The sequence below is a fragment of the Choristoneura fumiferana genome, chromosome 30, assembly GCF_025370935.1.
Source record: "Choristoneura fumiferana chromosome 30, NRCan_CFum_1, whole genome shotgun sequence".
Classification (NCBI taxonomy): domain Eukaryota; kingdom Metazoa; phylum Arthropoda; class Insecta; order Lepidoptera; family Tortricidae; genus Choristoneura; species Choristoneura fumiferana.
Window position 1 is genome coordinate 3,824,971 of NC_133501.1, and position 14,332 is coordinate 3,839,302.

At 37.4% G+C, this 14,332-nt stretch overlaps 1 protein-coding gene and 1 long non-coding RNA gene across 2 annotated transcripts; both read left to right on the forward strand.

The window, feature by feature from the left end:
- Positions 1-1,023: 1,023 nt before the first annotated feature.
- On the forward strand, positions 1,024-1,686 carry LOC141444655 (uncharacterized). The gene is made up of 2 exons (XR_012453195.1): positions 1,024-1,302; positions 1,391-1,686. It is a non-coding gene; the product is annotated as an uncharacterized lncRNA (long non-coding RNA).
- A 411-nt stretch (positions 1,687-2,097) lies between these two features.
- On the forward strand, positions 2,098-12,349 carry LOC141444637 (uncharacterized). The gene is made up of 3 exons (XM_074110206.1): positions 2,098-2,302; positions 3,197-3,590; positions 6,575-12,349. The coding sequence occupies exons 2-3, from the start codon at positions 3,205-3,207 to the stop codon at positions 9,369-9,371; spliced, it is 3,183 nt and encodes a 1,060-aa protein (XP_073966307.1). The 5' UTR covers positions 2,098-2,302; positions 3,197-3,204; the 3' UTR covers positions 9,372-12,349.
- Positions 12,350-14,332: the final 1,983 nt, after the last annotated feature.

A 14,332-nucleotide genomic window follows, 5' to 3' on the forward strand; every position in this document is an offset into this window, starting at 1 on the left:
ACTGAATCAAATTCCGAAATAAATGGAAAAATGTGTAACAAGGCCAACAATGTTTTTTTAGTCACATTATTATTTAAGTAATTCACGTAATAATTCATCTTAATAGTATGCCTATAGTATTAAAATAATACATTAGTTGTTAAACAAGCTTATGGCATGTATCCATGTATGATATTGCATTAATCTTATTATACGTAGTAGTATCTTTTATATATGTAACTTTGGGAGGCGGTAACTAATTTTTATTTTTTTCTAACAGAGATATAATGCTTGAAATAATGAAATCACATTAAAACTGCTGATTGTTCGAATATTTGAACTCAAATTTGATAACAAAATTAATGCTAAATTGTCAAGTTACTGCGTACACTGTGTTATACTAACTTACTTTCTTTAATGAACGCCCTTACAATGTTGTTTCAATAGGCCGCAATTGCTAGAGGTGAGGGTTATCGGTAGAAATAAGAGCGGTAAAATAAACGAACCGTCTATTATTTATTTGCAAGATTGTTCGTCGGAGTCGGAAAGTGACACTCCAAGTGTTGAATAAATTATATTATAAAATTCAAATAAGACACTGTTTGATAGCGTAACGTTTAAACCAACAAATAATGCTATTTCCACTTTTAGCACTAGGTACATGCAAAAGTATCGATAGTTTGCGAAACAGTAGTAGGGACTCTAGTTCCGGCAGTTTGGCATCTGTCATTTGAATCATGTAAGAACAAATAGAATATATAGTAGTTATGCTAATAATAATAATTCAAATTATGCGCGTTAACGTTATTATGGATACTCAGTTATGCGAAAGAATGGTACCCATATGAATTAATAATAATGCGGATAACGTTATGCCAGTTTGATTTAGCGATATTGTCATGACCATTTTGAAGCGCCTAGGGACAATGATAAGGCAATGTCATGACGTCACTCGCTAGATAGGAAACCGATCGCCTAATTCCGAGTGCAGTGTAGTTAGCTCGATGGCTCAGGGGCAGCAAAGGGCGTCTAGATAACAGATGGTTCACGGTTCAAATCTCACGCGGTGAGATTCATCTTTTTCTATTTATTAAAAGTATAAGTACTAGTAGTAAGATGGATTGGGTAGCACAAAATAATTATTTAAATAATGAAATAAGTTTAAAAATGGTCATTACGTTTCTCGTCTCAAGCTAAGGACGGACGGGTGTCGGTCAGTGTACACCTTATCTTGGAAATGTACCCGACACATTAAAGACATTGAAGTAATTAAGTTACTTTAGTTTAATAATTTAATTGTTTTTGGTGTTTTGTGACAAAGGGGTAAGTTCAACAAACTTTTGCAATCTTTGATCTCATTTCCCGTAATTCCAAGAGACAGTTGTGAGTGACAGACGCTCTTTTGTTTTAGCGTAAGGACATGCCCTTTGGGATCAGGAGGAGGTCGTTTAGTTTAGCGCTAAGTAAACTTTAAATTTGGACGCTAGCCGGTGGCAGGCGGATAGGCAAGGATCCCTGACGAAGTCTAAATCCTTCCTGGCGCTCAACTGTAGTGATAAGTAGCTAGTAATAAGTTAGTTGTAAGTAGTGATCTAATCGATCCCTTAATTCTATAAGTTAAGTTAACCTTAAGTTCCAGTCACTGATACTGGTAGTGCTTAAATTTAAAATTAGTCAAATCAATATAGTGTATTAGTGTTCATAGTAGTATTTCTTTTATTTCCTACTCGGCAACCCATAACAATATTGAATAATGCGAATTAATATAGACCACTAAAAATACCCTGATGGTTTAGTTAGCATGTGTGGCTTGCCTGTTAGTATTATTATGAGTTAAAAAAATCTTTTTCTATTGATTTCGTCACTCCAATTTTCATTATTTTTTGCCCAACCTCCACCCCCCCTTGACACACATATTGCTATGTAAATTTCGTTCCTGTGTCACAAACTGCCTGACCCCTCCTCGCCCCTGTAATATAGGATGCTTAAAGTCTTGCTTGACGTTTTAAATGTATGAAATTATGAATGGCCCCTCCCCTTATCTTTACTGCGTAGTTGTGTTATCTCATCGGGTTTAATCGGGCTTTTAAAATTTGTGTTGGCAACTTATGACTGCGTCTGTCAACTCCACTTTTATACATTGTAATACATTAAATTTATCTTTTCTATCGGAGACGATTATGAAAATAGGTTGCGAAATTTGCGAATTCCGTATATTTTGGCTTCTGCTATTTATTGTGTTATATGTGAGTGAGCTTTACATGTTATCAGTTAGGAGTCTTAAATATTCATGTTATAATCGTGAATAAGCGGTGAATTGAAGGTGAGTGGCTTTTTGTCGTATTCTGGAATAACTTTGACTCAAGGACAATGTAACTTATAGATTTTTGTAGATAGTATAGTGAATAGTGTATTATAATGCGGAGGCGAGGTGCGTATTAAGATCCTACGAGGAGCAACGATAAATTCTGTAGCTCCATCGGCCTTCGTTGTTGCAATTCCCGCCGATTTTTATACAACTCGTCTTTATTACGGAAAATAATAGTCTTTAAAGCATGGCTGCCAAACCATAGGCTCACATAGTAGCCCGCGGACGCATTTTGAATGGCCTGCACACGCAAGATTCTTTTATTTTATTTTAATAAAGCACAATTTTTTTAATGTTTTTATATCACATGTGGCAGATGGCGGATCATTGACGATTTAATTTCAGCCCACTATTATTATAAAAGCGAAAATTAGTATATCTGTTTGTTTGTGTTTCCTCTTCATGTCTAAACCGCTGAACCAATTTTGATGAAATTTGATACATATGTGTTTCCAGGTGTTGTGTGTTTTCAGGTGGTAGGACCTTGTGCAAGCTCCACCCGGATTGCTACCACCATCTTGCTCGCTAATCCTGCCGTGAAGCAGCAGTGCTTGCACTGTTGTGTTTTGGCGTGGAGAGTAAGACAGCCGGTGAAATTACTGACACTTGAGGTATTCCATCTTACGCCTTTAGGTTGGCAACGCATCTGCAATACCCCTACTGTTGCAGATGTTTATGGGCGGTGGTGATCTCTTACCACCAGGAGACCCACTTGCTTGTTTGCCTTCCAGTTGAATAAAAAAAAATGTAGTGAGTTTAAGTGCTGGGGAAGGACATAGGATAGTTTTTAGCTCCCGGCGCGCCTAGATGGCTAAGGCCGCCCTGTATAACAATATTTTTCTGTTACAGCTTCCACAATGAATGACACCGATGACTCTGATGATGATTTTCTAGCAGCGAGCCAGGTTTCTTTCTACGGACCAAACGGCTGGACCTCTCAAAACGGGGCCTCCACCAGCCAGAGGTCTCAAAACCAAGGAACCTCAAGAAAATCACAAAATCACGGGGCCTCAACGAGCCAGGCCCAAAAGCAGGCCTCTACCAAGAGATCTAAAAACAATGGGGATTCTGCAACTCAAAACCGAGAAACTGCAAGCCAAAGGCCTGAAAATCACGGGACCTCAAACCAAGTGCCTCAAAACCCTGACTCAAACAGCGACAGGCAACGACAGCTGGAACTTTTGACGCAAGGAGTGAAGTTGCTCCAAGATCAAATTGTGGCACTGGCTCAATCAGATCAAGGGTTAGTCCTGCTTTACTTCTGTTATTTGATAACCAGATAGCTGGGGTGCCCGGTTCGATCCCCAGTCAGGGCACACGTTTGGTATGAATAATATGAATGTTTGTTCTCGGGTCTTGATGTTTAATATGTATTTAAGTATGTATATGTATAAGTATGTTTATCCATTGCCTAGTATCCATAGTACAAGCTTTGTTTACTTTGGGACTAGGTCAATTGGTGTCAAGTGTCCCATGATATCTATTTATTTCCATTATTATTACTTCATAATACAATTGTTTTTAAGTGTTTTTAATAATACTTCTTTAGATTGCTTACCTTTATGTAATAAATAAAAATAAATAAATATCATTGGACAATTTGGCACCAACTGATCTGGTCCTAAACTAAGCAAAGCTTGTACTATGAGTACTAGGCAATGGATTTGTTGTACACCAAGTGATAAATCGGACATTTTTCATAATGCCCGGGCATTATAAAAATTACCAATATAAGGTAGCAATTTGATAAAACTGTATTATACATAATGTCTATCCCCTATTGTGAAAAGTAATAAAAATACCTTTTTGTAGCTTTGTAGTCAGGTTCTCTAACCACTTGGCCATCCGGTCATCAAAATGACCATAATAATATGCCCTTGCTATCATCATAATCATCAGGTCAGCCGAAAGCCGTCCACTGCTGGACATAGGCCTCCCCCAAGGCTCTCCACTCAGACCGGTCTTGTGCTTTCCGCATCCACCGCGATCCCGCGATCTTTACCAGGTCGTCGCGCTCGTCTCCCGATCCGCGGACGCCATTCGAGAACCTTCTGACCCCATCGTCCATCAGTCCTGCGAGCAATGTGCCCGCCCACTGCCACTTCACTTCAGTTTCGCAATTTTTCGGGCTGTCAGTAACCTTAGTTCTACTGCCCTTGCTATTTTTTTTTTTTTTTTTTTTTTTTTATTAAGCCTCTTTATTCAGATGCAAACATACAAAATACTTAAATCATAATACATTTTTTTCCCCCATTCAGTCTTCAGCATCTGTGTGCCTGTTGGCAAAGGCCTCCCCCAGCAGTCTCCAATCCCTCTCGCATGCAGCTACTCTCGCCCATGTTCTGCCAGCCGCTCCGGCTATTTCGTATTCCCAGCGACGAAATTGCCTTCCCTTGTTTCTTTTCCCATCTCTTGGATACCATGTGGTTACAAGTTTACTCCATTTATCTGGACCTCGCATGACTTGCCCGGCCCACTTCCATTTAGCTTTTTTAATTTTATGAGTCACATCTATCAACCCTGTTTTGGTTCGTAATTCTTCATTTCTTATTTTGTCTATTCGTCTCTTGTGCATCATACTTCTCTCCATGGCTCTTTAGCCAATTTCCAGTTTTTTTTAAACGTGCTTTTGTTAGTGCCCAAGTTTGACAGCCATAGGTGATTATCAGTAGTATACATACATTAAAAAGTTTACGTTTAATCTTTAAGCTGGTTTTCTTGTTTTTCATGATTTCTTTGAATGACCAGTAAGTTTTCCATGCATTACCTAACCTTCTATCAATTTCTATACCTGTCAAATCTTGGGTAGAGATAATTTGCCCTAAGTACAGGTATTCTGATTCAAATTTTATCATACTTTTGTTTATTTCTATTGTTGCCTGTGAGTCGCTGTTTGTCATTGCTTTAGTTATTTGGATGTTCATTGTGAGGCCAACCTCTCTACTTGCTTTGTCTAAATCTTCCAACATTTTTTGTAGGTCTGATGCCGAGGTGGCAAATATCACTATGTCATCCGCAAATCTGAGATGTGAAAGCATTTCTCCGTTAATGTTAAGGCCAAGTTGATCCCATTCAAGCTTACGGAAGACCTCTTGGAGGACTGCTGAAAACAGTTTTGGTGACAGGGGGTCTCCCTGTCTTACTCCTCTTTGTATTTTTATGGCCTCCCCTTTTCTCTCGAGTTTTATTCTGGCCGTAGCTCCAGTGTAGATGTTTTTTATTAATCTGATATATTTATGATTGATCCCTTGGTTTTTTAATGCTTCCCATACTTTTATATGATCTATGGAATCGAATGCCTTGTTATAGTCTACAAAGCAGCAAAAGAAAGTTTTATTATAATCTTTACATTTTTCAAAAATTTGTTTAACCACATGTATATGATCGACAGTTGAATAATTGGCTCTAAAACCTGCCTGTTCCTTGGGCTGGTTTTCATCTAGGATGTTGGTAATGCGACTTAATATGATCTTAGAAAACATTTTATATAAATTTGATATTGAGCTTATTGGTCTATAATTTCCTATATCATTTTTATTGCCTTTTTTATGTATTAGTGTGATAAAGGACTTTTTCCATTGTTCTGGTATTTGATCAGTTTTTAGTATGATGTTGAATAATTCTGTTAACACTTCTATGATGTACTCCTTGACTTCAATCAAAGTTTCGTTTTATATATTGTCTGGGCCCGAAGCTTTGTCTCTTTTTTGCGTGGATAATACTTTTTCTACCTCACGCGGTAGTATGCAAGGCACCTCATTATCTTCAGCTAGTGTAATATCTTCACCCCTGTTCTGACTGGAATATAGTTCAGTATAGAATTTTGTGGCTACTTCAATAATTTCAGGTCTTTTGGTTCTACAAGAACCGGTTTTGTCGTTCAGTTTGGGGATCCACTCTTTTTTTCCCTGAAGGATCTTCATTGCCTGCCCGTGCTATATGAGGTGTTAATTAAATAACTGAATAACTCAGGCACCCAAAAGTATTATTTAATTTTGTTAGTTTTCGATATCGATTTTCGCATATCTTCGTGTGTTACTCTAAGTCCGATTTTACTTGACTTATAACTAAAGTGATCTAAAATAATTAAAAGTGGTTTTTATTGTGTTTTTTTAAGATTCTCTAAATCTGAACCTAAATTATACCATACATAAAGTATTGGCAGAATTTGGTGAAATTTACTATATTTTGACTTCTCATCACTGACAATACCGTTTTTTTTTTCAGGAAAGATAAAAAAGAAGACAAGAAGAAGAAACCAAAAGAAATCCATGAGTGCCAACTTTGCCACAAGGTGTATGTCAGTACGGTAACTCTGTTTAGACATTACAAGGCTATACACAATGAATTCAATCCTGAAAAGTTTGGTTACACAGTCAATGGTTCTATCATAAATATTGATGATTCCATGTCTCAGGACCATTGCTGCGGTACATGTGGGTATAAAAGTGCAGATAAAAATGCCTTTGATATACATATGGCCGCTGTACATAGCAAAGATGTTAAGGAACTTTGTAAAGTATGTGGATATAAAGCTAGAAGTAAAAACGATCTTGATGATCACAGCAGAATCCATGTCAACAATGATAGTGGTAACAGCAATAATGTTGTTGAAACTATTAAGAATATAATGCACAAATGCGAGGATTGTTCGTGCTATTTTGACGATAACAGCAAATTCGATGAACACATGAAAAAGTTTCACCGTTTTGAGGTTCTGTGTAAAATATGTAATAAAAATTTTAGTTTTAAAGATTTCGAAAATCATGTCAAAGATAATCATCCTATCCATCCTAATGTGATTGTTGAAAACAATGTGCGTACGCAAAAGGGAAGGACAGTTATATTTAAATGTAACAAGTGTACTGAGAAATTCGCAAGTAAACAAGAGGCATGGAGGCATACTAAGATGCACAAAAAGGAGCTAAGACGTAGAGTTGTTTATACAAATAACGAAGAAACACTGTCAGTCAGTGATATTATATACATATGTGAGGTTTGCGACATTGCCACCGACTCATACGATGTCGTTGTGGAGCATTCGCAAAAACATATAAAAAATCCTGATGAACAATTTTTAACAAACAGTTGCGGCATATGTTCCTTAAAATTCGAACCTATATGCTACGACAAACACATAGACATACATTACACAAAAAAAGGAGTAAACAAAGAGTCTTTCAAATATTTGAAATATAAATATCATCTACTGCTTACTGATGACTGGTTAAAGTTTTTCAATATGGCGGACGACGTCGTGAACGCAATTGTTTCTAAAAGCATTTATGCTTATACGCGTAGCGTCAAAATGAGGGTAGTATCAGGAAAATCCAACACAATCACACTGTACCAGTGCAGGCAATGTGACAATTTTGTAGACCCATCTGCAGTTAGATCTCACGCAGTAGATTTTGATACTTGCGTAAGAATACCAACTAGTTTCGGCTGTAATGTGTGTGAAAGGAGTTTCAACACTGAATTCGCCCGTGACAATCATGAAGCTGTGCATGCTGATATGAATGGTAACGACTGTTTCAGGATAGTGATGTTTAATGATGAAAGGCACAGAGAGTTTAATTACGTACTTGATAATACAGTGTTTAGAAGTCAAGTTGAAGCAACTAACACTAATGAAAATAATGCTACTGAAAAAGTTATTTACAAATGCTTTGCTTGCAGTCTATGCTTTATTTTAGAAGTATCGGCTAATAATCATATTAAAACTTGTCCCAGTCACAAAAATAAGGCAACATGCCGAATATGTAGCAACTGGTTCAATATTCATGAATTACCAGATCATTACTATGACCATCATTTCAGTGGAAAAATTCGTCTAAACATTAAGGATATAGTTCCTGATGTGATATTGGTATCTGACGATGAAGATGATAATAAAAACATCAAAACAAAACAATCATATAATGTTGATAGTATTTTAGATGATGATAAAGAAAATAAGCCGCAGACTAGCCAAACTGAAAATGTAACACAAACTAATGAATCCTCTGAAGAAACTAATATACAGCCAAATCTGTTGGTTGCTACTGAAACTGCAAAGGATAATGTACCCATGGATGAAGACAGCCAAGATGTATATAACCAATCAACTAATGATGGAAATTCTGATCATTCTGACATTGAAGTGAGCCATGATGATTCACGAAGTACAATAATAAACGGTGAATGTTATAATGTTGTGAATATAGGTGATGTTGCTGGGACTAATGAAATAAAGTGTGTGGAGACCAATCTACTATTAAACCCTTACTACACAAGAAACAGATCAGAGAGAATTGTAGATGCAGATGAAAGAAATGAAGATTTGGGAGCAGAAATAGAAACAACGACACAAAAGATAGCTCTTGGTGAAGTGCGCGTTAAACAAGAAAATTCGTGGTATATAGAAGAAGATACTAACATGAATTGGAAACATGTCAAACAAATAAAAGAGTCTAATGTTACAAGTACGGATACTATTATAGATTTGAGTGCGATGTTGACAGATGACGAAGATGAAGGAATTCAACCCAATCCTGTTAATGAATCTACAGACATTAATGCAAATAAAAACTATTACACCTGTAACTCTGCTCTACCTTCAACCGATGGAGCATATAGTCTTGAAAATATAATAACAGACGATATTGCACGTAACTTGCGAAATTTACAGAACGCTACAATGTCTAATTCAAACGCGTCAAATGTTGTTGAAGAAAGAGCTAATAATGTTTTAGCAAATGAAAATTCTACGTACACAGCTGTACTGTCTAGACGCACACATGTCAACACTGATAATTTAAAGGATGAAATGATTAAAATGAAACACTCACTAAATGAAAGTGGAATTGATGACTCCGAGAATTCTGAGATAGATGAAATACAGAGGCATGATGACAGTACTATGAGGCGGTTTAGAAATGTTATAAACAATGCAGATGTTGAAACCCGTTTTATGGTTAATAATTTAGAAATACAGCTGTCTGATCAAAAAGTTATTGTGAAACCAAACTGTAGTATATGTTAAGAGATAGATTTTACAGAATATCATATATTTATCGGTGCTCTAAGGCCGCTTGTAGACGTCCGTTTTCAGCGGACAACAGACCGTCTATAAACGCATATCCTTTAATACGACATATAATACTTTGTCATCTCTCCTGTTCGGAAAGTTTAATTTTCGTGGGTAGATAGCCGGGTGGAAAATTGCGTTTTCATCTCTAGGGTGGAAAGTATTTTTTTTTAATTTTTCGTTTAGCCGCGGAGTCGAAGATAATTGGGTTACGTCAATGACACTTTTTTTTCACGTTTCGGCATGGCCATCTAGATGCACGTCGTGGCCAAGGAGCTTATATACAACACCGGAGGTGGGACGCCGATCATCCGTTTGTTTGAAACAAGAAATTTGATCTTTATTACGTCACGAAAATATTCCATTTCTTTCCTTACTTAGGTCAAGAAAGAGATGGAAGTCATTCGTGAAATGTGAAAGAAAGAGATGAAATATATAAATAAGTAATAATGGTCAAACTTCTTCGTTCGGCGTTCAACCTCAGTTTTGTATATAAGCCGACCAACCGACGAAGCTTTTTTTTGTAGTATTTTACTTTCCTCACAGTCGAAACGTAAAGTAGAGTGTCTAGCTCGCGTGAAATTACCCATTTCCCCTCGAACTATTGGCGCTCGAACGAAGTGAGAAATATCTCGGGTGAAATGGGTCACTTTCCACCCTTGGTTATCAATCTACTATTACCGTATGGATGTCAGCAATTAGACGGCGGCTAGTTAACAGAAAACGGGCGATACGTCCGGTAGCGTTACACCGGCATGGATGACCGGTGTCCGTCGCGCCGAGGGGAGGCGGCGATGCATCCGGCGAAATTAAGTCGCCGGACAAGTGTCCGGTGCATGTACAGTTGTACACACATTAATTGGAAGCCGTACAACACCTCAAGTCCAACAAAAAACGGTATGTTATCCGGTGAAAACAACGGTCGTCTACAAGCGGCCTGACTCTTTTCTATTTTCTTTCTTTCTTCAAAACCTATTTTAGAAGGTCAATTGGGCCAATTAATTATTTTACCGACACTTTGGGCGTCTCCTGCGTTACCAAAATTGTCTCTGGCGTTACAAAAAATTCGTACTTCCATCAAGATATTTCACGGTTTAATAGCTTAAACTCACGTAGGATGGCATGTATTCATGTACACCATCTATTAAATTACAGAAAAAACATGGTTACTTACAAAAATCTGCCATTGTTTGAAAAATGTCGCGGACAGATTAGTGTCGGTAAAAAAGTTGATTGGCCCAATTAGCATTTAATCGTTAATTAAGCAAGATTTTTTGCATTTTTTTTTGGAAGACTACCTATAATAATAATAGTCATTTAACAGTGTTCGCTGTAGCCTGTAAACGCAATTCTTGTGTGTATAACTAACTAATGCTCTTAGGCCCTACGCTATCTGTCTTGGGTGCACTGGTTCAACTGTCGGCGGCAGCTAGCGTAAGCCCTTGAGAGTAATGTCAAAAAGACTATATTTTTCGAAGATTTACATCGTCACAGGGATCGTTCTGAATTGTATTATTTTGTAACATTAACAGAATATAAGGCATTGTTTTTTGTAAAAAAAATGCCAACCTTTTTTGTTAACTGTATTGATAAACACAGGCCGTCCCGGTACTGTGCCATATTGAGGAAAAGTAATCCCAAATATTGTAAATAGATTTTTTTACTGAAAGAGGTATACTTTTTGAACAGATCTATACTAAAAAGAAAATAGGGCCACGTGTCGTACGCTTAGAATGAAACTGACACAATTCGAAATATTCGAATTTCCAAAATAAACTTTGTGCTAAACAAAATCTGGTGGTTGGTGTCGCGCGAGCAGAGCGGCGAGGCACAGTGCGCGTGTTGCAGCCAAGAAGGGCTACGGATTAGCCCGAAACATGTCGAGCTAAACTCGATTTAAGACGCGAGTTATCCGGGTCAATATATTTAAAATCTGGTTTAGTTTTAAAATGAGAATATTTCGGATTGTGTCAGTTTAATTCTAAGCGTGCGGCGTGTTTAATTGGTAAAACGAAAATACTACACACAGACACACAGACATGCCGTACAGACAGACAGACATGGCGAAACTATAAGGGTTCCTAGTTGACTACGGAACCCTAAAGGATCCCTAAAAAGGTATTTGTTTACCAAAAGGCCCCAAATTAGTGTAGTGTTAAATACACTTATGGCCATATTGAATAAGGGCAATTGATGTTTAATTAATTAAGTTTATGTTTGATTAAATATAGATTAGCTATTATGTTATCATTATACGATTATCAATGTATCCGACCGAATGGTTATTTAGACGACCGGATAGTTTTGTGGTTAGAGAACGTGTCAACGTGACTGTGTAGATTGAGGTCCCGGGTGAGTTTCCCGTTCTCGGTCTTGGACGTTTAATCTGGTTTAAGTAGCAAAAGGCTTGAAAAGCAACTGGTCCAAACCTGTGTGTCGAAAACTTGAAAAAACATAGGTTAGGTTAGAGTTTCGTCAAGGCGCGAAGCTCCTCAGCCACGCGGAACAGGAGCTCCGCGAAGCGGAGCTTCGTCGACTTTATTTTAGACCACTTGCAACTTAGACCAGTTGCTTCTTTGACGTCTTGCTACTTAGAGCAGCTGCTTTTTAGACGAAATGATACTAACCCAATCGTAAAATGACTGCTTAAATTTGTTGTGATTGTTTGTTTTTTTTACACCGCACTGAGGACGACAATTACCAGTAAATAGTAATGGATTTTTTAAAACATAATGCAAGTGGTAATTGATATAAATGTGTGATTTAAATGGCGTCCGTGAGTGCAACGGTGATGTGCCATTCATTGTTACTTTATGTACCGAATTATATTTTGTGTTTTTAACTACATTTTTGTTGATTTTATTGTGTCATTTATGTCTAATGAAAATTGTTTTTAAATAAAAGATTATAGCGTACATTCTGGTTGTCTAATTTTTCGCCCAAACATTTTTTCCCAAATGGTTCGTTCCCCAACTGTTTTATATCAACGGACGATTGTTTTTTTTTAAACTGTTACTGTTAGTACTTCAGGATTGTTATAAAACTAACCTAAGGTTCTACAGCATAGTCCCGACACACACAAAACCAATGCACAAAACACACGAAATAGCTTAGGTATAGTTCAGAAAAAAATAGTTTTTAAGTTTAATTTACTTACGCTCATTATATGTACTTATACATGTAATTTTTGCAGGTGGTAGGACCTTGTGCAAGGTCCGCCCGGATTGCTATAGTAAATTTTTTATTAGCTGGGGGTTTTGGACTGCAGAACTCATCTGGTAAAGATAACATTGTTCTAGTATGAACAATAGTAATCTATTATGGACACACACAACACCGACCACCTACCTGAGTACCGCTTACAATAACGAAAGGCCTTTCTTAATGAGCTTTTGCAATTTTGACCTTGTAACTTAGAGAAGACGGTAGCTATTTGTTTGCATTTTTGTTACTTGATCTGATTTGTTATTAGCGGTACGCTTCAACAAACGAGAACAATGTATCTTTACCAGATGAGTTCTGAAGTCCTACACCCCCAGCTTATAAAATTTCAACTATAGCACCATCTTGCTTGCTAATCCTGCCGTGAAGCATCAGTGCTTGCACTGCTTTGTTTCGGCGTAAAGAGTAAGACAGCCGGTGTAATTACTGGCACTTGAGGTATCCCATCTTAGGCCTCTAGGTTGGCAACGTATCTGCAATCCCCTGGTGTTGCCGGTGTCTATGGGCGGTGGTGATCTCTTACCATCAGGAGACCCACTTGCTCGTTTGCCATGCAGTCAAAAAAAAAAAATAGATTTGAGTAGTTATCGTACCTATATTATTATTTCAAGTAGGTATATTAAAAATCCAAATAATAGCTATTATTCACTTATTTACCAGTGCAGATACAAATTGATTTAAATTCATGCAAAACATATCTGCATCCGACAATAAATCATTATGTTTTTTACACTCTCTTAAGAGTAGTCTATTTTTTTTTATTCAACTGGATGGAAAACGAGCAAGTGGGTCTCCTGATGGTAAGAGATCACCACCGCCCATAAACATCTGCAACACCAGGGGTATTGCAGAAGCGTTGCCAACCTAGAGGCCTAAGATGGGGTACCTCAAGTGCCAGTAATTTCACCGGCTGTTTTACTCTCCACGCCAAAACACAAAAGTGCAAGCACTGCTGCTTCACGGCAGGATTAGCAAGCAAGATTTCTCGCATATGCAAAACGACTGAGGGGAACGGCAAATAGATACGACGAAATATACGCCCTACTGCTGGATACAGGCGTTCTCTCAGAATGCAAGGGCTTTTGCTGTAGTTTGCTTGCGCCTATTGCGGGTTGTGAACTTCACACGCTCATTAATAAGGTAACTAAAGGTAGTATAGCTAGGTAACCAAAGGTAGTAGCTAGGTAACCAAAGGTAGTAGCTAGGTAACCAAAGGTAGTAGCTAGGTAACCAAAGTAGCTAGGTAACCAAAGGTAGTAGCTAGGTAACCAAAGGTAGTAGCTAGGTAACCAAAGGTAGTAGCTAGGTAACCAAAGGTAGTAGCTAGGTAACCAAAGGCCCTGGGGCAAAAAGTGAACTAGGGCCCCAACTATAGGTAGAGTCATTCACGATGACGCGTGCCGTGGTTCTTATTACGGTGTCATTAATGGCTAATTTTGACAAAAATCACGCGTCTTCGTGGATGGCACTAGTATACATTGTAGGGCGGGCGGTAAATAAGGTAATATACTTTTTGTAAACAAAAAATAATATTATTATTACAAAAATGGACAATTCCATATATAATACAAAAATATTTCGTACAAAAACATGTAATATAAAGATAAACAGCCAAATAGGATGAAAAAAATATTGCAAATAGGTAGGTACATACCTTTTCAGTAAAAACCATTAAAAATATATTATTAACCTAA

What these genes read in the sequence shown, in the direction of transcription:
- LOC141444637 (XM_074110206.1), top strand. Translation starts at nt 3,205, where the DNA reads ATGAATGACACCGATGACTCTGATGATGATTTTCTAGCAGCGAGCCAG. An exon ending in CTGGCTCAATCAGATCAAGG is followed by an intron (nt 3,591 to 6,574) that starts GTTAGTCCTGCT and finishes TTTTTTTTTCAG; the next exon opens with GAAAGATAAAAAAGAAGACA.